Source organism: Poecilia formosa, unplaced genomic scaffold (assembly GCF_000485575.1).
Source record: "Poecilia formosa unplaced genomic scaffold, Poecilia_formosa-5.1.2 Scaffold23, whole genome shotgun sequence".
NCBI lineage: Eukaryota > Metazoa > Chordata > Actinopteri > Cyprinodontiformes > Poeciliidae > Poecilia > Poecilia formosa.
The window spans coordinates 88607-114497 of record NW_006799962.1 but is presented as its reverse complement, the minus strand read 5'-3'; the positions used below and the strand labels follow the sequence as shown (position 1 = coordinate 114497).

The window sequence follows — 25891 nt, the reverse complement described above, 5'->3', positions numbered from 1 at the left end:
GAAAGAAACATGGAATAAATCTGTGCATACAAATTTTACTTTAAAATTAAGCAGTTGTGTATTTTATTCAAACTGTTTTTTTTTTTTTGTTAAACCGAGTTACTGCAGTAGACTGAATATGCATTGAGTTGTAGTGTGCTATTATTTGTTCATTTTTTTTGTAGGAGGCTGTTGCATACAAAGCAACGTTGTTATTGGCGTATTTGGTTGAATTACATTGGTTGTATTTTTCCCATCCATAATGGTCTCTCCTCAAGATATTGACATCAACCTTAAGAAAACTTGACTGAAAGAAATGAAAAGAGAGAAATGCTACTTATATCACTTAGCCGTTACAGTTTTGGCTGCCAGCACATAGCAATTGCTTCAGCACAACCTGGGCATGAACAATTATACCATTCTGATTTTGAGTGCAGCAAATCATAACAAAGTGTAGCCAATAAAAATGGCTTGTGTTTGCAGATGAGTTCTGGCATAGGGAGCTATGCCACTTTGTCTCCTAAGCGTCTGGCAGCTCACCACGCTTCTGACCAATACAAGATCTCACACGAGCTCTACGCTACTGCTACACTACAGAGGCCTGGCAGTCTGGCAGGTGAGAATTTACTTATTTACCCAGTTTAAAATGATATGTTTGTAGATGAACCCAATGTGCTCTGTTTTTTTTTTTTGTTTGTTTTGTTTTGTTTTTTATTCTCAGCTGTTGCAATGACTTAGCTTAGCCAAAACGCAGGGGGTTTATTGCTCAATTTTCTGTTTTTCGATGTTTGAGACTTTGTTTTGAATTTTAGACACCACTTAAAAGCCTTCATGTTTTTTTAAAAATCATTCTTCTCTTTTCTGTTGAATCCTTGTCTGATAGCTTTTGATCGTTGTCCTTCCCTCGGTGGTTCAAATTGATTGATTCACTTTACTAATGTTTTAGTCTTCTTGGATGAAATTAGCATTCTGAAGTAGTGATTATTTTGCTATTGATTAGTCATTTAAACTTGGAAATAAATCAATGAAACGTCTGCTTGCAGGTAATTTCAGGGACACTTTTGGTTTTCACTTACTTGAAGACTTAAAGGCAATATGAAAAAAAAATCTTTACCTTTAATACCTTGAAATCTGTACATAGTGCGTTAATTATGAAGAATAAAAATTAAACTGAAAAATTTGTTTTTGGTGTAATTTATGCAAAGCAAAAATTAACTGAATGTATTAGTAGATAAGTAGAATTAATAACACCAATATGAACAGTTGCAATTGTTAAATGAGAGGTGGTAATATATTTCCCAGATGAAGTGATAATGATGGACTGTAAGTTTAGTTCTTTTTAGCATACACACATAATTGTAAGGCATCATAGGACAACATTCGGTTTTTACACATCGGTTTCTAATATTTCAGCAAGTGAAATATTTTAGAAGAGAATATTAATCTTTTCTTTTCCTTCTTTTTTGAAATCCCCTCTCCCTTGAAAGAAAGAGGTCATTACTTAAGCAAGTGGGCTCTTGTGAGACACAAAATAAATGAATAGCAAAATAAAACCAACTCTAAGATGAAAGGCATGGGAGGAAGGAAAAGAGCTGGGATGAGTCATAGTATTAATGGGTGTGTCTACAACTTCAATTCTTGATCCTTCATAAATATTCAAATTTAGTCCAGCTTCTTTTTTACCCACTCTTTTTTTTTTAGTTTGAAGTTATTAGTATATCCTTCTAATGCATGTTTCATATTATTACTCCATTTTTGACTCTTGATATTCAATTTGTTCTCTCAGTAAACTACGGCCAGTCATGCTTTGTCTCCTGTTGAGGTTAATAGGCTGCTCAGTTAAACTGTGCGTCTCAGTGAAACAGTAATCTTGATACTAGCACGCAAGATATATATCATAAGGCTCCATTAGAGCATTTGATGTTGTCCAAGCCTGACAGTGCAGGCATGCTCTGGTATAAGGCTTCTTGTTTCACTTTATTACAAAGATCATTCAAGAAATTAGATTTGGGGTAATCACTATGCTCTGACTGAGTGTATATTGCATTCAGTCGTAACCTCTGCTTTGGAAGTACCTACAAACTACTGTATCTGCTTGATTCTTCTTACATGACAAAACGCTTCACATGTTTCGATTTCTAAGACAAGACTTGTCAGCCTGAGTGACTGTATTTACTTTGGAGGCCTGGATCTTGAAGCACTGGCCTTTCCTTCTTTGGAAAATGCCTGGCACACAACTTGCACTCCTCTGAGAACTAATGTGATATGATAAGACATTAGTTCCACTGGACCGTTTCTTTCTCTGTCAGTCAGAGCTTTTGTACGCGTGTGGTTGTGTGATCTCATTTTATCTCCTGCCATGTCAGCTTAGCCCCTCTGACTTGTCTTTGGGTTTCCTGAGTGTGCCCCTTTTCAACCGTTTTCTAATTGTATTTTTTTGTTGTTGTTTTGCTTTCAGAGGAAGGCTACTCTTTTGCATTTGTTCTGCTGTGTTATGAACAAATGCCTGTTGTCAGTTATTCTTTTTCCCTTGCCCTCTGTCTGTGGGATCCCTGCCAAACACAGGAGGCGAGGGGACATTGCATCTCATTACTTTCCAGCTGACAAAAAGCAATGTGTACTATGCAGATTAAAACAATGAAAAACAGACACATCATTCTCTCTCTTTCTGTCTCTCTCTCTCAATCTCTCTGTGTCTCTTCTCCTATCCATTTTGTCTGGTATACATGGTTCTGTTTGCGCGCGCGTGTGTGTGTGTGTGTGTGTGTGTGTGTGGTTTAAGGGAGTTCTAACTCACTTGTTTTCATGTAAATTGTGCCAGTTATTCTCAAACACACAATCTCAGCTTTTCATACCAGCAAAACTAAATTACAGGTTACAAATGTGCAGCTTCATTTTAGAAATGTTTGGCTGTCAGGGGTCAAAGTTTTTTGTTTTTTTTCTTTTCTTTTTTTGTCATTCCCAGTAATGTTATCCAATATTTCCAACTGCTGTCCTCTTTTTCTCACCTCCTCAATCCCTTTGCTGCTATATTAATTTGTGATTCATTAGATATTTTCTTTTCAGACCAACTCTGTCTTGCTTGCCTCTTTACATCATCTTAGACTTCGCTCCTTTATTCTTCCCTGCCCTGTCCCCCTTACTGTGTATGTCATGAAAAATTTTACAATGTGCTCCTCAACTTTCTTTACTTTCATGTCGTAAGATTGATCAACTGACCTCACACAGACATCTTACAGTGTCATAAAACAGCAGGAGGTTGGTCCTTCATGCTCGGGACTAATCCTCCTGCTACTTTCCTACCCAGAACTTATCGCAATCAAAGTCGTTTTCTTCAACATCAAACACAGACCCCTTCTCTTCACAAAAGACAAATGGTGAGACCATCTGTGCTGAGCTCGCCAAAACATTTGGTGCATAACAATCCACAACTTCACACCTGTAGTTCAATCAACCTTTCCTTTTGTTGGGAAACACCCACACACAGTGACAGCTTTCTGTAACAAGATCTACGGAACAGAACCGATAAAAGACAGCCATGATGAGCGGTTAGCTAAATCAGACTCGACAGACTCCTTTAACCAAATGTATTTCACTTTGTGTCATCCCTTTCATTTCGTCAATTTAAATCGTAAAATTTTCCCCCTCTTTCATACAGGCTCTCGTGGCTCCTACAGTAGTCAACACAGTCAAGAAGCTCTCCGGCCCTTAGGGTCCCCCGAGCACCACATAGATCCTATCTATGAGGAACGTGTCTATCACAACAAGGGCCCTATGAGGAGCCTTAGTCAGAGCCAGGGACCAGATACAGGCCCCTACCGCAACAACACTGGTAAAAGACTACTTCATTTGACTACTTCATTTGTAAAAACAGTTAGTTATATTATCTCAGAGTGTGTTTTATATTTACCATGTGTTTAATGTTTGAATGTTTTTGTTCTGATTATATTTTTTATCCTAAACAAACACTTTGAAGAATAGCAACTGAATAACCTATGTCAGGCAGAAATACATTATATTGTATATTTTTGTTGGCTGAATTTGAATCTGGCTAGAAAAAAAAAGAAAAGTGACTGAAATTAACTTTGGTAAACATAGTTTACATTATTTATTAATTTATTTAAATTGTATATATTTTTTAAATGAATGCAGCTTTGTTTTTAACAGTTTTTTGTTAGTTTTTTCACATACGGGGTTGTTATATTTTTAGCTACTTTAATTTTTTGTTTGTTTCTGTTGCTTTGTGTGTGTGCGCCTGCGTACGTGCGTGCATGCGTGTGTGGTTGAATCCAACAAGGGATTTTGTTGGACTTCAGTTACATCTCAGAACAGATAAATACTGAAAGCTGATTCCATACCAACAGCAATACTACAAGCAGCCTGCAATGTTAGCCACAAAGGAGAGCTACTGCAAGGCAAGAGGTCAACCAACACAGGTGCTCATGATTTATAGGTTTGCACGACTGGTCAGCTCTATATCAGATCCTCAGGACTAAATACACCACAAGTTTGATTTTTCCGATCTTGAAGCAATCATTTTTTATAAAAAAAAAAAGAAAAAAAAAGAAAAGAAACCAGCCCCAGACACTTTATATATGGATTTTTATCTGAATTTGTTTCTAAAAATTTTGTAGCTGAATTTTGGCTGAGATACGGCCAAAGGTGGCTTGTACTCAGTTCAGTGTTACTAGCAGGTATGTTTCTTTTCTTTAATTTTTGAGGACATTGGACAGGCTGGCAGTCGAAACAATGTTTCCTGAGTAAAACCTACAAACGTGTTCGCTTCTCCAATACTACGCATACTTGAAATGAATAGTTTCTAAATATTGTCACCTTGATTCTGCAAACGTCTTTTCAGAAATATGGTCTCAGATTAAATATTTGTGACAACCAGATTCAGTTTGTTTGCTGTCAGATGTTTGTCTCAGGAATTTGGTGGTAAATAAAAGGACACCCTGAATCCCTTCCTTCCACAATACAAGACTATTGTATGTGTTCTAAAGGAAATATTTGTTGAACAGAAACATCCCAAGGACAAGAAAGTTTAGCTTTAAAGGCAGTGTAGTCTTTTTCCAAGAGCAGCTTCTTCAGTTCGTTCCTAAAGTATCTCTAGCGTCCATTTGTACATCTCAAAACAGAGAGTACACATGTCCTAATGAATGACATTTTAATTGTGCTCTTCAATTTGTTAAGGTATTTCTATTATTAAAAAAAAACAAAACAAAAGCAGTAAACATCTAAAGCATCCACCCATCTCTCTCTCAGTCCCTTTTCTGCAAACCTGGTTCCAGTAAGGGTGCCACAGTTTTCCTTGTCTAAGGCAGGTTCACCTCGTTCTGTGTACTGTCATTTAATCTTAGTCTGGCCCCTACCCTGAGGAAGATTTGCCATGAGAGACTCTGCTTGGAGCTCCTAGGATTATACGGATACTAAAACCCCTCCACATTCTTAAGGCGGATATTTGCCACTTAAAAACTTTTTCTACATCCAGGAAGTCCATTGTAGCATCACTTTACTTTTCTTTTCTGTCATTCTCACCCATTTCCAGAAACTGCACCCAATGGTGAACTTTAGAAAAGACATAATAGAGAAATGGAGTTATATAAAATACCCTAAGAGAACATTTTCTTTTAGAGTAATTCTGTTTTTTTTTTGTTTTTTTTTTTGTTTTGTTTTGTTTTGTTTTGTAATGAAAAACGGTAGGACACATTTTCTATCAAATACGCATTGCCATCTTTACAGCTCCCTCTACAATTTCATTGTTGCCTGCAATGTGTTTTTAATAGACCCTCAATGAGCTTATCTCAATGTGGGTTTAGGTACGGCATGTTAATCCCATTATGGTATAAAAACACCCAAGTCTGTCATGCCACATTCACATGTTCCTCTGTGTCATTAACCAGCCTTGACAAAATAGCTATCATCATCATTTGGGTCACAATTACAGCAACAGATATGCAGACGTACCGTTTGGCAATCTTTGTCTCAATAGAAAGGAGTTATCTTTAAACCCTTATAATGCTTTTTCTAAAATGTATGTTAGATTTCAGTTCCTCTATGCTTTAGCAGATGTATTCTGCTAAAGCATAGAGGAAGGGACACTGCAGAAAGGGACACTGCAGTGTCCCTTTCTGCAGTGTCCCTTGCAGAAAGGGACACTGCAAGTCCCTTTCTGAAGAAAATTGACTTGCGGTGGTATTGGTACCCAAACAGCAGTGAATTAAATACATTGAAGAGACGAATATGCAGGGAGGATGTAGTTTTATGTTATTTAGCTTGGCCTTTAATGAAAAGAAAATGTATTGAAATTAGTTTGAATTCAATTCACTGGAAGACTACGTTGCCATAAACCGTATTTACTGCAACTCTTGTACTTTTTTTTTTTGCTCGTATCGACGCAGTGGAAAACCAACAAACCAAAGATGAACGTCACTTTGTATTCACCATGCCACTAAATTAAGATTTGGTTTTGTTTAAAAGAAAGTCACGCGCATTCTGTGTGCAATGAACAGAGGTTGTCTAATAGGGATTCATAATGCACTGACTGATGGCACATAATGAACTGATAAGGGTTGTGCTGACATAGTGAGCGGTAAGTCATTAATTATGTCACAGTGCCTTTTCTTGGCACTGGCAAGCTCACATTATTGGTTCATTAAGCTGGCATGGATCAATGTAATTAATGCTATAAGTCATTCTCTTGCTGAAGAGGAATGGGAGATGTTTCTGTGGGTGTTCGGCATCAAAAATCACCACGTTGTAGTCGGTGGGTCTATATTTCTCCCTCATATTTTATTTATTTATTTTTTGCAAACAGTGTTACATAATTATAGCAAAAAAATAAAAGATTCTGAAAGAGAAACAGTAGACAGAATATCTAAGATCATTTTTCTGTCACTACGCAGTATAACTGCTTGAAAATCTACTTTCTGATTTAAGTTTTATTTAGCTGTGAGTTCCAGATATTCCAAAGGAAACTGCTTCCCTCTGCCTTTCACCAACCTCCTGTTTTCTTTACCACCAAGTTTTTTTGTTTTTTTTTCCAATACAGCAGACTGAGTTGGATCCTTAGTGCCTGATTTAAAAAGTGATGATAAAACAATGTACAGATAATGCTCATATAAAAACGAAGGAGCTCTCTTACTTGGAATAACAAAAGCATTTTAACATTTCAGTGACAAAATTCTGGAGGGGAAACAAAAGATATGAGGCAAAACTTAGAACATTTTTCTATACAATGCATTCTTTACTCACCTTGTCTTTCCTATGGGCCATACTTACAAACTATACCACTTTAGTGGCAAGATTAACAAGATTGTCATTGCCTTTCCAAGGTTCTGCTACTTGTTAGTGTAAGATAAGAAAAACACTGAAGTCATGTTTTCTTTTTTGCTTTTTGTTTTGGCAATTGGACACAGTTTGCAATGCTAACTGTGTCTCTTTAATGTCAATGTTTTGTTGCATGAGTAAGTAAGTGTCTGTGTGGTTTTGTGACATACATGTCGTATGCATGTGTGTAGGCTGCGGTGCATGAATTTCATTCTCGAATAAAACTAGGGCAGTGCCCAAGAGGACCACAGGTTAATGTGGCCTATTTAAAGCTATTATTTCTTCTTGGCCACAGTGCCTCCAATGTACACATTCATTCAAATGATGCTGATTCACTGCAGGATGACTGATGCGTCTTCTGCAAGGCCTCGTGTGTTCCAAAAGCCTTTTGTTTTTATTTCCACATATATGCAACTCTTACAATCTCCATCCAAGTAGTGAGCTCATGATTGTTGCTGCTACTTGTATTCCCCTTTCTACATGTTTTTGTTGTAACCCACAGTGTCTTATCATTGTTTCTTACCTTTTAGTGTTTTCTGACTTTTTTTTTTCAGATGTTCTTCTTGCATTGTCTTTGTGCATCCTATTTTTACGACACGAACGTCGCCTCGGCTCGTATTAATGACTCTGACCACCGGGAATAACTGCCAAAAGAATGGATGTGGCTCTTTTTCTCCTTAATAGCTTAACATTAGGTCTGTGTGCGGCCCAGGTAGTGGCAGTTTGAATTAGCTGTTTGAGTGCACCGGCTATTTATCAGGTCCCTCCTTTAACAAGATTGAACTACTACTAATGACAAGATTTCTGTATTTAAGACCACTCCCTATAGTATCTTTAAAGGAGATGGATACACATTCTTTAACAATTTCTTACCCAAAAGATGTTTTAAAGTGGTGATATTATGTAATTTCCAAGCACATAGTGCCATTTTAGAGCACAATCAAGTAACTATGTTACCCTCAGTTGTTAAAAAATGCTGTTTATGTCAAACATAATTTAAAAGAAGTTTGACTTTGAAATTTCATGCATTGAAATTGGCCTCTGTCTCTTTAAGAATCTCCTGCTCTTTCCGACACTCTGCCACCTGTGTTGCCATCACAACAAGCACTTTCCATAATGCCTTCAACCGTTTTTAGGAGTGTTGGACTGACAAGTAGTTTGTTTAATAAGCTCAGCAGACTTGCATCTCCTCCATGTGTTTGCTAACTGCTGCAGCCGCTAGTCTGATGGAGCCGATGATGGAAAGAGAGTTTGATGCATCTCTTTCTCCTGCAAACTACAATCAACTCCTTTACATTCAAGATGAAATATGATCCTTTAAACAGCTTAAAAATATTTAAATCTCATTGTCTCAGTGTCTGTTATTTATTATAAGAATGCATTTGCAAGAGAATTGCACATATATTATATAGGACGAAGTCGACTATAAATTGTGCTATATAAACTGAAGACTGGGTGTTCAGATCCCATTTTATGCCTGCGGAAGTTCTCGAGTGTTTGTAAATATTGATCTTTTTGCCCCACACATTTCACACTCTTCCTTTCATTGCTCTGTAGCATAATTCTCTAATCTAACTTTTGTAATCGAATTAAACAGCTTCCTAAGCAGAATATCATCTCTCCTACACAAGTGCAAGATTGTGTGTGTCGTAACCGAGTCATTGTGCGTTGTTGGAATTATTTTTTGATTGCACGTGGAGCACACTCACTGGTGTGATTGTGCACAAATAAGGAAAGAGAATTTATGTGGAGGATTTTTACATCAGGCCATTAAGCCAAACTCCTTTCCCCTCTAAATTCTGTTTTCCTTCTTTAATGAGATCTAACATCCTAATAAGGGGGACAGAGAAGAGAGGTTGATAGAGAAGGGAGATGAAAGAGAGAAAACAAGCCCATGAGAGCATCGGCTTAGAACAGCGGAAAAGGTGCACACATCTAACATGCATCTACTGGCCAGGAGGCAGAGAAAGTTCAGAACTTCTCCTAAATATGAGAAGTGACAGATCTCTGCGTTGAAAACAAAGATGAAGGAAAGGCTCACTTTCATGTGGCACACGTCATTTGGTGCCCAAGCGTGATTCATCATACTAATTACGGTCAATGAAGCTTGTGTGTCTTTGAATATATTTGTGTCCCTTCTTTTTAGTCGATGGTGGTTTAAAGATTCGAGGAGCCCTCTGTCATTTCATATGCATCCACCAGCCACATGCATGTACATTTATTAATATCATGTACATACACTTTTCAACAAAAATCAACTACATGAAAATCTCATTATTGGGCTTTAACAGTACAAACTGTGTAGAAAGAGATATCGCATGTGAATTTTTATGTCGTGATTTTGCAAATGCAAAAATTATAGTTCTTATTGCATACTGTTATTTACAGCACGTATATCAAGTGCAGGTTCTTGAGAAGCAGTAACGTCTTAGTTCATGTCAGCAAACGTCTATTATAAAACCAAAAAGACAATGAAGTGTTATGAAAGTTGTTTTAAATCAAATGATTAATTCTGAATTTATAAGACTACAGCAGAATTGATCACTGCTACGTCTGCTAAGCCAAAATGTGCCACTAAAGATCGGGTCAATACAGCCATAACAAATTGGAATTGGTCAAAATAAAGTTATCCTTTTTGTCACAGTTTCGACTGCAGTCTGCCTCGGGCTTGTTGATTGGCTGTGCCGGTCTCCAGAACTACAGCCAGGTTTTTAATGTTGCGCATGCGAATTGCAAAAATATCTCTAATCATTGGATGAGCAATTTTAATTTCTTGTATTAAGGCCAGTAACTGTGATGTCTGGCCAACACAAAGGTTTTATATTATTAATCTGTTGTTCCTTGCTGTCTGTGCTCTGAGTGTGCATGAGGTAAAATTAATCATCAGGATTTGACTGCAAAATTGTTTGTTAGGGTTCAAATAAATCATTGGATTGTTGCAAATTTTGTTAATATCAACTGAGTATCAGAGCAGTTGATATGTAAACAAGTATTTGTTAGTTGATCTGCAGAGCATTTACTGAATGAGTCCTCCTTGCATAAATAAGTAAATATTCTGTTCTAAATATGGCTCTGGGTCAATTCGCCCATTCTAAAATTCCTACTACAGTTTCGTAGCAACGCTTTATTTCATCCCAGCCTCCTTCTTTTTATGCCCTTTAATGGACTGTTGAGATAAAAAAAAGGAATAAAAATGCTAATCATTTGCTTAGAATTTGATTTAATTTGTATTATTTTTGAAGGTTTTATTTCATACCCTGCTTTGATCCTTTGACTTTGGATCTGATCTTCGTCTGAGTCAGTCCATGGCATGTAAAATATGACAGATTATGTCCATTTATCAAACCATAACAGTGGGATTGAGCATGTGTTGGTGGATCTAAAATTATTGACGCAAAATCATGCCCCTGCAGTAGACTATGGGTAAATTATACAAAATGGCTTCAGATTATATGATGAATAACAGTTTGAAATCTCCCCAGGGTGTGTAATAAATGCAATGCCTCTTTGTGCCCAAATAAACAAAACTGTAAAGGCATGAAAAGTCAAAGGCTCACAATGACTACTTAAATATCTCTATACTCTCAGGAGTTACACCAAACTGTTTATTTTCTGTGCATAAACCACAGCTAATTAGATATTAAAAAGTATGAGCTGGCTGTCGGTATGAAACACTTCATTTTTTATAACATGTTCTTATAAATAATGTACATTTTTAAAGTTCAGAGTACTTTTTCTCAGGGTGAGATGCGCTAAATCGTAAAGAACTCTGTTGACGAAATGCCCGTTTTAATGAAACATACAGGGAACACACTTTTATGTTAATTGTGTGTGTTGGTGTTCTGTCGTCGGCGTGTGTTTGTGGCAAAGAGACCACCGAACACTAAAAGTGCACTGCGCAACGATTTTGGCTCTAACACCTCATTAGTTACTTCAGTGTTTCTCTTACTTGGTTCTCCGTTTCAGCCAATCAGATTTTACTTGTTTTTTTGTTTTTTTTTCTGTAAAACATTTTAAAATAGTCAGTTTTGTGAAATGAGCTTCCTGTGAAATGTTCAGCAGTAAAAAGAGCATTTGGCTTTATTTGGAAAGCTGTTGAACTTACTGGATGCTCACATTTTAGTAATGCAGTTTTGTTTTTACTGAAACTCTCAGTCCAACCTCATATGTTGTGGCAAAAAGTAAATAGGTAAGAAGAAGAAAAGACATGAGTTAAACATGGTGAGTTTAATTGCTATGTATTAAGCAAATGAGACATATTTAGTAGCAGTATGTTTTTAAATTTTAGCCAACACTATTTAGTGCTCTATGCATATCAGTTCCTATTGAATCCAGGTGACTTACTGTTCTGTGGTAAATACTTGTACAGTAACATGAGTTTCTGCTGAGGGCTCAAAGCCTAATTACAAGCTCAAGGTAATTCTGACTTACATGACAGATCAACACAATTTTTCACCCCTGGGAAAACTTCTGACATTTTTCATCACCCTACCCAACTATGTCGTAGTGGAATAGAAATTTTAGGTACACGCATATGGCAGTAACAATAAATGTTATGCACAAAGCAGAAACAGAAATGAGCTAGAAGGAATATGTTTATGTTTTTTACTCTGAGATTTTTCAGCTCTTTTCTGCTCAGTGGTGTTTGTATTTCTGAGGACAGGACTTGGGCATCTCTAGATTAAATTGTTTTTCTTCATTCATTTCCTGTACCCGGTTTACTCCAGCATTCAATTATCAAGTGGCAGGGTTCATGCTGCCAAGGCATTTATTCACAAAGACACACCAACCAAACAACCGTCATTGTTATTCCGTTTGATTCGAATTTTGTTTGTAACTCACTCTGTGCTTTCTCCAGTCCACTTGGATTCTTCCAGTAGAATTTCAGACGTTCTGAACCATGATGTAAATTTCTACGCTGTTTTAGAATTGTAGTCTGCCTGTAGTTTCAGCAATGGCGGCGGAGGAAGTGAAGGAAGATGTTCAGTCCGTGTTGGTCACGCTTCCAAATATTGGGTTAACATTACCAGTTGCCTCGTTGGGCTCGGCACTTCTCTCTTCGCAGTACAGGACGGTTGTTTACAGCACAGACAGCTTCCAGTAAGTTTCATAGCGTTAAATTGGTGCATTACATGTGTCATGGACAAACGTTAGCGATTGGGTAAAATTTAAAACCTCAATAGAGTCCGTGCCTCCAGGAAGCAATCGTTTGTCAACAGCTGAGAGCCCAGAACTTCTGTATGAAGCAAACCGTAGTACAAGGGACTGGTTTTTACCAGGCTAATGTAAGATTAGAATAACCATTGGTTTTTGGGAGAAACAAACAAACAAACAAACAAACAAAAACTTAACTATTGGATACCAAAAACATGACTATCTGGCAGAAAATCCATATCCTAACCAGGGGTTTGTACAGGTTTAACTTTGCAAAATCTAGTATTCTTATTGCAGTGTAATTGCAAGAGAGGACATTTCTGTCTGTGCACATGTTTGCGCATGTGGATCTTCCAGTGCCTCCAGCTTAGGAACATCAAGAGCTGTGTGTTGGCTGGAAGGCTCCCCCACGGATAAAAAGAGGGAGAAACTAATCCCTATTCCCTTACACATCCAAACTGTGTGTGTGTGCATGTAACTGTCTGTTGGTCTCTCTTTGCCTTGGCAAGCACACTCCATGGCTACTTTAGCAAAAGGCTGTTTGTACACATTAAATGACCTACGTGTTACAAGCATGCAGATTCCGTTAACGTCAGTCACTTGCATGTTTGGAAACCCTTGTTAGTTCGGTCTAAGATTGATGGGAATTTCTGTGAGAGATATAAGCTCTACCGAGGGTTTTTGTGTAATCGTGCTGAGCAGTGAAGCGTGTCGAGAGGAAGGACCTGTCCTCAGCTCTGATCACATAGCTGAGAAAAGAGAGGGAATATGAACATGAAATAAACTGATGGTGGACTGAGGACGACAGACAAAAAGCGTGAGAGCAGAGAGTGTGTAAGACACAGCAGAAAGGAGGGGCGTCACTCAGAGGGGAGAATTCCAAAGATATCTGTGGGGAAAGTGGATCGAGGTGAGGACAGAGCACCAACGAAAAGGGTAATGGTGGAAAAAGGAGTGACGGAGAGTACAGCTGAAAGGAATGGAAGCAGAGATGAAAGAATGAAAAGTTAACATACACACGAAAAGCTTTCAGGATTGGCTTGATCCCTTATTAGCTGTTTTTTTTTTTTTTTTCCCCCTTCTGTCCTACTCTCCATCACTTGTACATAGGAGCAAGGGCTCCTTCGTCTCAACTGCAGCCCGCAGGAAAGTCGGCCTTGCTCTAAGCGAGGCGGCCCCTCAGCTGACTGTCTAATTGCAGAGGTATCACTGTGTCAAATGACTAATAGAGTTTCCCTTTCCGTCGCAAATCTGCCAGCAGGAGCGCAGCCACAATTTGTTTACTCCATGCCCAAGCCAAGGGAATACAAAGATAGACCAGTCTCTTTATTTATTCTCAAACACAATTTCACGCTGCCAAAGTGTTAGGTGTGAGAGGTGTTAATGAAACATGCATGTGTTTATGTGACTGCTGGCACATGCGTGCACACGTACACACACACACACACACACACACACACTTACCACGCTTTATGATGTACCTAATATTTTGTCAAGCAGTAAAGTAAGTTTTAGTTCTGCAAGCTTTCAGCAAAACTTTAATGCCAATGTATGTTTTAATAAACTGTCAACTGATTTTTGGGATAGAAAATAATAACTCTAACATGGCTAAACTACTAATTTACTTAAAATTTTACTTTAGGAAGTAGAACAGCTTGCTGTGAGATTTTCTAATAAAAGAAAGCCTCCCTGCAACTTCTTCAGAAGAATACAGCTGAACCCAGTGACTCTTTGCTCAAGGACAGAAACATTTTCAGAGAGCAAAGAGGCACACACACATTACACACACGTGTGAATTCTCTTTTGCACCTTTGTGATAGTTGAAGGCCAGGCATTTAGGTTCTGGCTAAGTCAATCTTCATACTAGTGTATTCACTGTTTGATAGGTTTGATATGACATTAATAAGTTTGGCACCTGCTTCATACCATCTTTCTTTGAAAAAGGGATTTGTGATTAAATATTGGCCTGTTTTTACGTTATTCATATTTTGCACCAAACTTGTTTTATCGGGATGTTATGTCATAGAGCAACACAAAATATCGCATATTTGGATAGTGGAAGGAAAATGTAATTTGTGTATAATCATTTAGTCCCTTTGTCTTCTGAAGTCACATAGTTAGTAAATAGACTACACTTTTAACTGTCACCCCAAAAAAACACTTGCATGTAAATCAGTGGGTTCATGAGGTCACCAGCATCATCATGACAGTAGAGAGACTTTAATCTTAGTATAAAAGTGGCTGCTCTTCAAAAGGCTAAGGGGTTTTCTTACAGAACAAGCACAAACAAAAAGGAACATAGCAAACGGCTCAGAAGGAAATTGTATTAATGTTTAATGTTGTGGCACAAAACAATAAAAGTTTGAAAATCTTGTAAGGAACAGTTTGCTCCATCGTCTTAATACGGGAAAAAGTCACGGCTCTCCATCTAAATCGACAAGCTAGGCAAGAAGAGCAGTGATGAGAATTGATGTTTGAAAGGGGGGGAAAATATAATAGCTGAAGTCATTATTTGCTACAATTGACGGGAATATTTTTTTAAGGAGAGGCTCTTGTAAGATAAGACCAAAATGTAACTTTATCGGCTGACATGCAAAATACAATAACTAGGTCACTAATCACATGATAGTGATAGTTATTTTTCCACAAAAAAAGTGATCAGAGTTGATTGAAAGATAGATGGAACTGGGGAAAAAAATGGTGGAATCCTGGAAGGGAACCTATGAGATGCTGCAAAAGAGTTGATACCAAGACTCATCTTTCAGCAGGACAGCAACACTTTGGATCAAGCCATATTTATGTGGATGAATGGCACAGAGTTCAGACCGAAATTTAATTGGGAATCTATGGCCAGACTTGAAAGATGATGCTCACATCTAACCCGATTGAGCATGAGCTCCAAAGAAGAATGGGTAGATTGTGTAAAACTCATAAAAGCATAAGCTAAAAGGCTTCCAGCTGTATCTGGTGGTTCAGCTAACTACCTAATATAAAGGCATATGACACTTTACAGTTGTTTTATTTGCTAATGAGTTTAATCACACACAAATACAAAGCTTTAAAGCTTTTTTGTTGCAGCATAAAATGTGGCAAGGTTCATGCCATGTTAATCGTTTTGCAAGGCATTGTAAGATGTTTCTATCTTGTTTTATTATCAGAGATAAACAGTTACAGTGACACAAATCCCAATGAAGGTTGCATTAGCTTTAAAGGTCAACTCATTTGTCAGAAGACTCTGTCAAATCAAGTAGCACAGCCAGTTTTATATGGAGTATAAATGATGATTAGAAATGGAAAAAAAAAAAAAAAAGTAGTAGCTGGAAGTTGCATGCACATTAACCACATCCAAAAACCAAAACAAATGAGCTAAGAAAAATGTCATGGGTGTGTTTCTTTCCCCTTCCATATCTACATTTTACCCCCACTTGCCTTCTTAGTTTCCTTTTTCACTCTTTTAACCAATAATATTCATTTCCACTGGTCACAGCTCAAGCTACTGGATAAAAATATTTGACAGGCCACTTTTTTCCTTTTTTTTGCCTTCTCCTCCTTTTGCCATTCTTCCATGCCTTCTTTTGCTCTGGGGTTTGTCCTATTTGGCTGTCACGTCTCTCGGTGAGTGCACACTGAAACTGGTAGTGTTAGCCTAAAGCCCTGGCTACTAATGAGACGTTGAGAAGGACAGACTCGCCACGGACACTATTTAAAGAGTATAGAGAGAATTTGCCCCTTATGAGAGTGACTCTGCCCCATTACCTTCCTATACCACTGTTCTCTCTCACCGCTGTTAGCTTTTTCAAGATGCTCTTCTATCCCTCGGTTTTTAGCTGAAACATTTTCTTTTTCTTCTGCCAAATTGTTTAGATATTTTATCAAATTTGGGGCAATAATACAATACCTGAAGCAACAATTATTCTCCTTTCATGTTGAGGAAAATGAAGAGACACCAGTTAACTTAACAGTCATGTTTTTGGACTGAGGGGAACCTCAAGTGAGCCCAAGACTTTCTCACGGCAAGGCAACAGTGCTAACGACTCTGCCGTTCAGCCCTGCCAGCATAACTCAATGACTGAAAATATTTGTTGTCTTAAACAAAAATCAACAAAAAGCGGCTTGTTATGTGTTTGTGATAGAGGGTATCCTCAAGTCTCTTACAGATGAGGCAGGTCAGAAATGTGTGTGTTTGTGTGAGTGAGAGGGCTGAAATAGAGCTGTATCAGGGCTGTGAAGGTCAAACAAATGCCAGCTCTCAAGACGGCACTAAAGAGCAAGTTTGTCGGTCACATAATGATGAGACACTCAGCCATAGCACACACACTCACGGACACGCACAACCCGACGTTCTTTCTTTCTTTTTTTTTTTTCTTTTTTTTTTAAATTCATGGTCTTCGTGTGTGTGTGTGTGTGTTTAAGGTGAAGTGTTTGCGGCCCATTCTGTGCGATTACTGTTTGTCAATCAGACATTCCCTCTGATTGTGAGACCAGACTCGTTGGCTGGTGTTAGTGTTAATCACATGACCACGCATTGATTTCCATGCTGCGAGTTATCACTCAGTTCCTGAAGAAGAGATTTACGTTGCTTTTACATGTGTGTGTGTGTGTGTGTGTGTGTTTCTGTGTCGTAGTCTGCAGATAGCTTGGTCTGAATGACAGATGAGAGGTTCCTCCTTCACACAGTTTGTCTCCCTGTTTACAGCCGGAGCAACAAAAGCCCCTAGACCCACATTAACATCTTGATTTATCACCGATCCTAAACAATGTAGAGGCAAGAGGAAAGCTGCTGTGTCTGCGCTGGCTGTTTACATCTCTAAGCAAAACCAGATTTGGTTTGCAGCTCTAATGAACTATGATGTTGTGTTTTATTATTCTTAAACGTACTACTTTATATATTTTTTTTTCCAGGTTATTCACATTTCGTGAATACCCTAAAATGCATTCTTTCTAGATGATAATTGATCCTTAAAATGATGCCATAAAAAAGGATGCTGAGGAAATATTAAATCTAATCACAACATCAAATCTTAAACTAGGGATTTTTAAGTGCATTTTTCTCACTAACTATTCAGAGCATTAAAATTGATTTGTCTTTCAATTAACCTGTTGAAACCTGCACTTCCTCTCCTTTCCTATACTTGCCTTTTTGTCCTTTCTTCCTCTCCTTCTCTTCCCTCCTTTCCTGTCCTGTATAGAGCTGATGATGCATGTCCATAGCCACGTCCGTGACCTAAGTTATGTCCTTTGTCCCTACTTTGCCCCCATAGCACCCTCTTCCCCTGGTGTCGACTCCACCCCTTTGCAGCGAACAGGAAGTCACGGCACCGGCACAGGCAGCTACAGCCGTGGCGGGACCAACAACTATGCCACGGTGGGGCCAGGATACACTTCAAGCGCCGGTGGAGGAGGCGGAGATGTTTACGGGTCGGACCCTTACGTGGCGGACCCCTACCGCACCCTGCAGTACTGCCCCTCGGTGGTGGAATCTCCTTACAGCAAGTCCGGGCCAGCCCTGCCGCCTGAAGGAAGCCTGCAACGTTCACCTTCCATCGATTCCATTCAGAAAGACCCGAGGTAGGATGAAAGCCGTGATGTCCAGTGAGCTCCACTATGTGCGAGTGTGAAGAGAAAGTTTAAACATCACACATGAAATTGTACTAACATTTTACAATATTTGTCAAGGTGCATCTCAGAGAAATAGGGATGTGTGTTCCAGTGAGGCCTGTTTGTTGGATTTTGCAGTTATTAAACTACGTTTCATCAAGCCCGCCTTTTTGAATTAAAATTAGTTTTTATTGGTCTGTTGTAATGTTCCAGTCTTCTAAGAAATGAAATGTCCCATTAGCCGTAAGTTGAAAATCACGGTAATTACCAGAAACAGAGGGGTAACAACACCAGTGTGTGCTAATCAGAATGATGTGTTGTTTAATTTAGTGAATTAATTTCCTAAAATTAATGAATTTTTCAACAATATTCCAGTTTTCTGAGATGCACCTGCATATGCTAATCAGAACCACGGTTGACATGGGGGAAGAAAATCTACTCTCATAACCAAAACATTATTTTCACATCAACATCTTTTGAACAACAGTGACTCACTGCACTAGCATGAAAATGATAGAATAACTAACCTGCAGAATGATCTGTTATACTCCCTAAGCTGGAAAATCTTTGCCAAATGCTTGATTGAACCAATCAGAAATCCTTATTTGATAAAATACAAAAACGTTTTTTTTTTTTTTTTACAACACACAGAGGGAGCAGAAAACCACCATACTGCAGTGTTTTTATGTAGAAGATATGTTTTTGTTGCAGTGTGTATGCAAATGTATTTAAGATAAGATAAGATAAGATATTCCTTTATTATTCCTTTAATTTGGAAGGATAACTCCTAAGTACACACCAATTCATGTTTTTAGGTACAAAAAGGTGCACTGATATGTTAAATGGAACAGGTTGTGTTAAGAGGTATCCTGAAGAAGTAAAAGTAAAAAAAAAAACAAAGCTGAGCATTTCAGAGTGTTAGAAATATGCCTGAAATGCCGTGGTTAGAATAATTCAGTTAAAAAGTAAAGAGTTCCCAATCACGATATTTTGTCCCCAAGACTGAATCATTTAAGTGTTTACCAAGTCAGTTGCATTCTGGCATCTGCATTTTCAAAGAACCTACTTGCAAAATTGCACAAAACAGCTTAGTATGTAACATTGTATATAGCTTTATTAATCTGCAACTGGTGTAAAATCTTAAAAGGTAGAATGACAAGTGAGAAAAGAAGTTTAAATCATTCAGCTAATCCAATAGTGACCCTAAAGCCAGTGCTTGAGATCCGAGCATGGCGTTGCTGTTAAGAGCACTCATGTGTTTATTCCCATACAATGAACTTTGCCACGAAACAAATCCATGTGTCATATCAAGCTTCACTGTTAAGTGTACAGTAATTCATATAGACAAAAAAAAATAAACCTAAGGCATCAGAGTGTGTTGCTTCCAGTCACACACCAGTTGCTATAGAAGCTCCTTTCATCTTCCTTAATGTCATGCTGGGTGTAAAAGAGCCCTACTGGGCTGTGATCACTTTTATCCTCTTGTCTCCTCAATTAAGCAAAGCTCGATCTCCATCTTTATTTATATATATTTCACTGGACTCTTGATGTATAATTCCTTTAATTAAAGCAGGAGAGTGAGTGAGACGTGTGGATCAAATTTCAGCAGCAGCTATCAGTCACAGGAAGAGGCAAAGAATGGGGAGACGGAGAATGAACAGGATCAGAAGACAGGAGAGTGTCTGCAAATGTATGCTAAAAACGACTGAAGGATATCTATGTAGCACAATAAAGATTTAATCGGCTGCAAAATTTGTCGGTCCTCTAAATAAATAAATGTTTTACTGATATGAATTTTTATGAATTGTGATAAATATAGATGCAATAAATTCCACTGTCTAGAGGGTGTATTTCCAGGATTGATCAAAATATAAATTGTATTTATTGAATAAAATGTATACAAGATATCATGGACACATATGTTTCATAAAAATTGTGCTAGGTTTTTATTTTTGTGTACAAAGAAAATCTCTGTTTGCTCTTTTAACTGGAGAAAATTGGAAAAAAAAATTAGTTTAGGACTTGCAGAATGAAATTTATTTAGTAGTCATATTGTAATTTTTATTTCATTACAGATGTATCTCAGTAAATTAGAATATTATTGAAAAGTTAATTTTATCCACTAACTCTGTTCACTAGGTGAAAAAATATTTATAGATTAATAAAACACAGATGGATGTTTCCAAGTCTTTAGTTTTGTTAGCTATCATGATTTTCCACTTATAGCTAAACAATTAGCATGTTACACCAGACAAATATAAAAAAACAAACATTTAATACAGAAATGTGGCCCTAATAAAAATGAAGGTTTAACACTTGTTTTAAGGTTACTGTTTTCAAAAGTTATTTTTAATTTGACAGACAGGGATCATCAAATTTGCAGAGATGTTTTTGCACATATTGGAAAAACTGAATCTAAACTATTCCCAATTTTTGCTCAGCTTTTGTATGGACACATCCCGCAGAGCTCATTAATTTCACATTGTATTAAAAGTTAAATCACAATAAAGACACCACGAAACAGAACCAGATGACAAGCAGTTGGCTTGGATTTGTTGCGTCGTCCTATTAATTTTGGCCTCCCATGAACTGCAAGGGTAAGACAGAGCGCAGGAAAGTTGAAAACAAAATATGGTAATGAGTGAATTTCATTACAATGCTAATTTACAATGCAAGATACTAAACCCCTGTAAACAAAATGAACCTTTATCTAATGCACTGAAACTGCCAGACGAAAATGGAGATATGCAACATCCTGACTGTTCCTAATATGATTAATCAATTTGGTCAGTGTTCTTGTAATTGTTGACCATGTCTAGACACTGAGTGACTTTAGAGTAACTTTCATTTATTGTAGACATCGTATAAATTATTGTGTGTGCGGTTTTGTGCACGGTGAGTTAGTCAGATGATTTTTAATAGACATTAAACATAGGGGTGACCCTAAAAACAGCTATTGTAGTAAAAACAATAAAATCTTAAAATAATTTAAATAATTTTTTTTTTCTTTTTTCTTTTTTTGCTTTTTTCTTTACTTTATGTAGATTGTGTTTTAATTTTTTCATGTTATATCAAAGGAAATGTAAACAAACATTCACACAAATATATGCATAAAGCTTATGTAGCATGCTGCATCACCAGCAGTACAGAAATGAATAAAAATAAGCTCTTGTTTATTTATTAACAAGTAAGAAATACAGGGAATTGAGGTTATATCTGGAGATAAACAAAAATGAGCAACTCGACAGGAAAAAGAATCTGCTTGTGTTTATAAAATGTGATATTTGGAAACGGCAACATTTTTCATTCATCTCACAAATAACACAATTATCTGTGTGCGTCGTTTATGAATTTTCTGGTTTAGATTAGATTTATTTGGATATTTACATTATCTCCATAGCTAGGCAGATTTGAAATACGATGAAGCAAAATGGATTTGGTTGACTTTACAAGCTCACCAAACATGCATTTAAATGTTTCCATAAGCACTTCTGCAGGAACAAAACCCCAAACATATCAAACAGGAAATGTGTCCAACCTTATAAAGTGAATTTAACAGCTTTAAAATATTATGATAGACGTGTCTATACTCTTTGGTCTTTGTCTGTGCAGATGCTAATCACGTCTCAGGGATAGGGTGGGGAAATCATTTAAATGGTGGCTTTGCTCCTCCACATTGAAGGGAGCGAGTTAAGATGGTTTGAGCATCTAATTGGGATTCCTTCTGGATGTCTCCCTCCGGCAGGATTTCAATGCTCATCCCATCTAGAGTAGAACCTGGTGCAGACATAGAACTTCATGGGGAGGACTACATGTACCTTTTAGCATTGGAATGCTTCGGGGATCCCCTAGAATGAGCAAAAGACAATGGATGTATAGAGGGATAAAGGGCTGGATAGCCCTTTAACTAATTTGGTTTTTATCATCTTATTCCTTCTAGAGTAGGGTTTTCTAGACATCGCCTTGACCTCCATGTTTATCATGTTGCTCCTTGTGCGCTGAATTTTGACTTGAGAAAACATAAACTAAAATCATATTGCCATCCGCTTATAATTTTTTCTTCATTTGTTGATATTTGACCCCAGTTGTCTTTATTTTAGGGTGTTTCTATGAGAACTTTGGGACTCCCTCGGTGTTATGAGTAAGATAAAGCCTCGCAAACATTTGACTTCAGACCCATTGAGGATAGCCGTCATCTGGAAACAACCTGGGTCTCTGCCTAAACTTTTGCATTCCACTGCACAATTCTGTTAGCGTGCTTAATATTATTGAATCGGAGCCATGTGTTACAGTTCTCTTTGTCATGAGGTTAAATTGCCTCCCACTCAGACTTCACTCTTACTCTTGCCGTAATTGGATCTGGCTGAGCTAACATGAAATGCTAAATGAGTTAGCAGATATTAGAGACAAGGAATACTCTGAGTGAGGGCAGAGGTTATGTGTGCGTCGAGCAATGTGTTTGTGCTGCTAGGACCGTGAGAAAGAGTGGAAGATGTGTCTTTAGGACGAAATTGAGTTTAATATGGTTTTTCGGTGTGCTCCGTGTATTTTTGTGTATTGCACAGAAATGTCTAAGTGTGTACTGCAACCAATTCAAACTGTACATCAGTAGGCATGATGACAGCAAAGCAAACACAGCAATAACCACTGATGGGTTGGAGTGAAAAAGAGACACTATAAAGACGGAGGTGGAACATGGATGAGAATAAGACAGGAGGAGGATGGGAGGAATTGGGGAAAACGAAACCAGAGGGTGGGAAGAAGAACAAGATGGGGGAAAAAAGAAGAAAGAGGATCTTTCACTGAGGGAAAGTCAGAAACATGGGGGAGGATTTTAAAAGGGCTGCAGATAAAATAAAAGCTGATAGCTAGATGACGATCACAATTTGAAGAACTTTGATAAACACAAAAAGTGAGGAGATACTTGTGCAAATGACTGTCGTTCTGATGTTTTTTTTATGCGTTCCCCTTACTGGTTCTCCCTATCGAAATAGATGTTATAAATGATGCAGAGAATGAGATTTATTTTCTCATGTAGCCAATAAACAAAACTGCTTTTGAAAAATTGCAAATAAAGAGTAATAAAATAATGATGCTTCATTCAGTGGCGTTAAGTTAGAATGAGAGGTGGAGATGGAAATATGTGTAGGCAAGAAGATTGACCATGGCAGATGGAAAGTATGGAAAGTAAAAATGGCAAACATAAAGGGAGAACAAGGTTAACATCAGCTCAGGGACGATGGGAATTTGGGACCAAATATATGGATGTTTGGTTTATTGTTTCAAAACTTGGGAGCTTGAGGGGGATGAATCACCTTCTCCCAAAAACATCGTAAGGAAAGGAATCAGGAAGTCCGGTGACTTCCGGACTTCCTGATTTCCATAACACAAAACAGTTTGGATTATTACGTCTGTCAATGTAATAATATATGCAGAACAGGAGTACTCGTGTAAAATCAAGAAGAAAATAATTCTGTAGCAGCATTCGTCAATCATTAAAAACAAAAGAAACTCCACACGCTCCATAAAACTGTACTGCTGACAACAAATAGCTATTTACTGTGTCGTGATATGATGTGATCTTCCGTGACATGTCATTGTCACCGCCCGCTATTTATTGTCAGTGTCTGTTGGCTCGGAGCCGAAACGCTTTTCTCTATTTATGGAAAATCGTCAGTGGTCAGCGGCGACTCTCTGCACAACGGTGTGAGACGTGTACGCGTGGAGTCGTTCAAGACTAATCAAATGCGATATCACGAATATGAAAAATAGACACAAGTACATGTGCTTCGATTAAAAGAATTGGGAAGACTGAAAAAGGAGACATTGAGTCAGTGTGGCTTTTCTGGCCAGTTTTTAGATCTTGATGAATGACAGAGCGAGCGTATGCTTCTCTTACAGTCGACACCGAAGTCGATTTTTTTTATTGACATTTATGTAAAACTCCTGTAAAGGTATAGAAGTCAAAGATGGAATGTTCTCACATTCAGGAACTCCTTTACATGAATGCAAGAATAAATATTAATAAAGAAGATATTTATATAATATAGAATCATCCTTAAATTTGTAAGTTAAGTGTGTAAGTTTCAAAGAGAAATATTAAATATTTTTTCTTTGCAAGAAAGAGCAAATATAGCAAAGCATCACATGTAATGACTTGTTGCATGCTAAAGGAAAGCGTCATACATTTGTGGAAGTTGCAAGGATAACAGATCGAAAATTAAGTAGTTATGACCTATGTTTTTATAGTTTATGTGCTTGAGTGGATGACAGTGAGCCATTTTAGTGGACAGAGATAAACGGGGCTGCAGGCTCGTTTTTAAACTTTCAGCTGATGCTGCTTGAATCATAGTGACCATGCATGTTCTTCATTAATAGATGAAAAAAAAGTTGTAAAATAGTTTTAAATATTTATATAAATGCTTGCTGACATTTTCAATAAGAGAATGAAGAATGCACTCTTGTCTTTTGCTTAGTAATTATTTACAGCAGTCATAAAAATAGCAGATGAATGGTATTATTTTGGTGATTCTGTAGATAGTTGAGTGTGAGGCTATTAAGTACAAGCCAGAGTGAAAAGCTGAGTTCTGTCCATTTTTCTCAGTTCTTTTTTTTTATGTTGGGGGACAACTAAATGTTGACCTAGCTGTTACCTGCTTGACTTACAGGCCAGACACCATCAGTACCATCAGACAAAGGATGACAAGAGAAGGGAGGCTGAAGTGTCATTGAGAGAATGATAAAAGAACGTGTTGATAAGTGGGTAGCTCAAGTCCAAGAGAGCAGAGGCAGGGAGGGTGGTGAGTGTGTGACAGTCACAGGGTGAACAAGGGATTTGAAGAAAGCAAAAAAGAAGGGAAAGACAGAGACAGAGGAAGGAGGACACACTCTGCTGGCTCTCAGCACGGCCCAGGGGTAATTTCCTCTCCACATGAGAAATGCATGCTGGGATATGAAATCACCTCCAAGGGAGGGTAATGATGCATTGCCAGAACCTTGGCCCTGAGGCACAGCTGTGTGGATGCTCCAGTGTTCCTGTGTGCGCGCTCACACAAATCTGTGTCCTGGCCGTCATCCCTGCCTGTTCTGGGTAAATTGCCCATTGTAGTTATTTTCCTTTTCCGAGGTGGCCTATCTGCGTGCGTGTGTGTGTGTGTTTGTGGGAGCTTGCGCCTGACCTTGGGATAATAACAAGACTCTGTGCCTATCCCTTTGCTTGCTATGGGGAACTTCCATCTTAAATCTGAAGCCAGAGAGGGAAAGGAAGAGCAGAGAGAAAGTGTGATAAATGTGCTTTGGGTGGCCATAATGCAGTAATAGTGAGAGGCACATCCCCTCCCAATAGATCTTAATGTTTGACCTTATTCAAATTGAGCATGAACTTTAAACAAAAAAAAAAAACAACAAAAAAAAGATTGAATGTATGTACTAAAGTTCAGTTGATTTCTTTTAGGGAACACAAGAGTACATCTCAGTAAATTGGAACTTATGTTTTAGGCTTGTTTCTCAAATTAAAAGTAACGTTTGCAAATTGCAATCCCTAACCAGAAATTGTATTTCATATTTTCATTAGTTAGCTTTAGGTGCAATTCATCATAATTAATTGGAAGAAAGTCTGGAAAACTTATGTTTATATATATATGTATATATATATATATATATATATATATATATATATATATATAACTTATATATATATATATATAACTTATATATATTTTTACATGCATACTTATGTATGCATGTAAAAAAATATATAAACGTGTTTTGCTTTTGTTGCTAAAACAAACTTTCAATGATATTTCAATATTTTGTGGGAATTACTTGTATA

The 25891-nt window shown here is 37.6% G+C and overlaps 1 protein-coding gene across 1 annotated transcript in view; it reads left to right on the top strand.

Annotated features, from left to right (window-relative positions):
• The window catches only part of LOC103135280 (catenin delta-2), a gene marked incomplete at its 5' end in the record, with an annotated part of 124492 nt that overhangs the window by 12163 nt on the left and 86438 nt on the right, over positions 1-25891 (top strand). The window contains 3 exons of the mRNA XM_007547923.2: positions 463-595; positions 3638-3811; positions 17724-18030. Of these exons, the coding sequence (XP_007547985.2) occupies positions 463-595; positions 3638-3811; positions 17724-18030 (614 nt within the window). The remainder of the gene's footprint in view (positions 1-462; positions 596-3637; positions 3812-17723; positions 18031-25891) is intronic.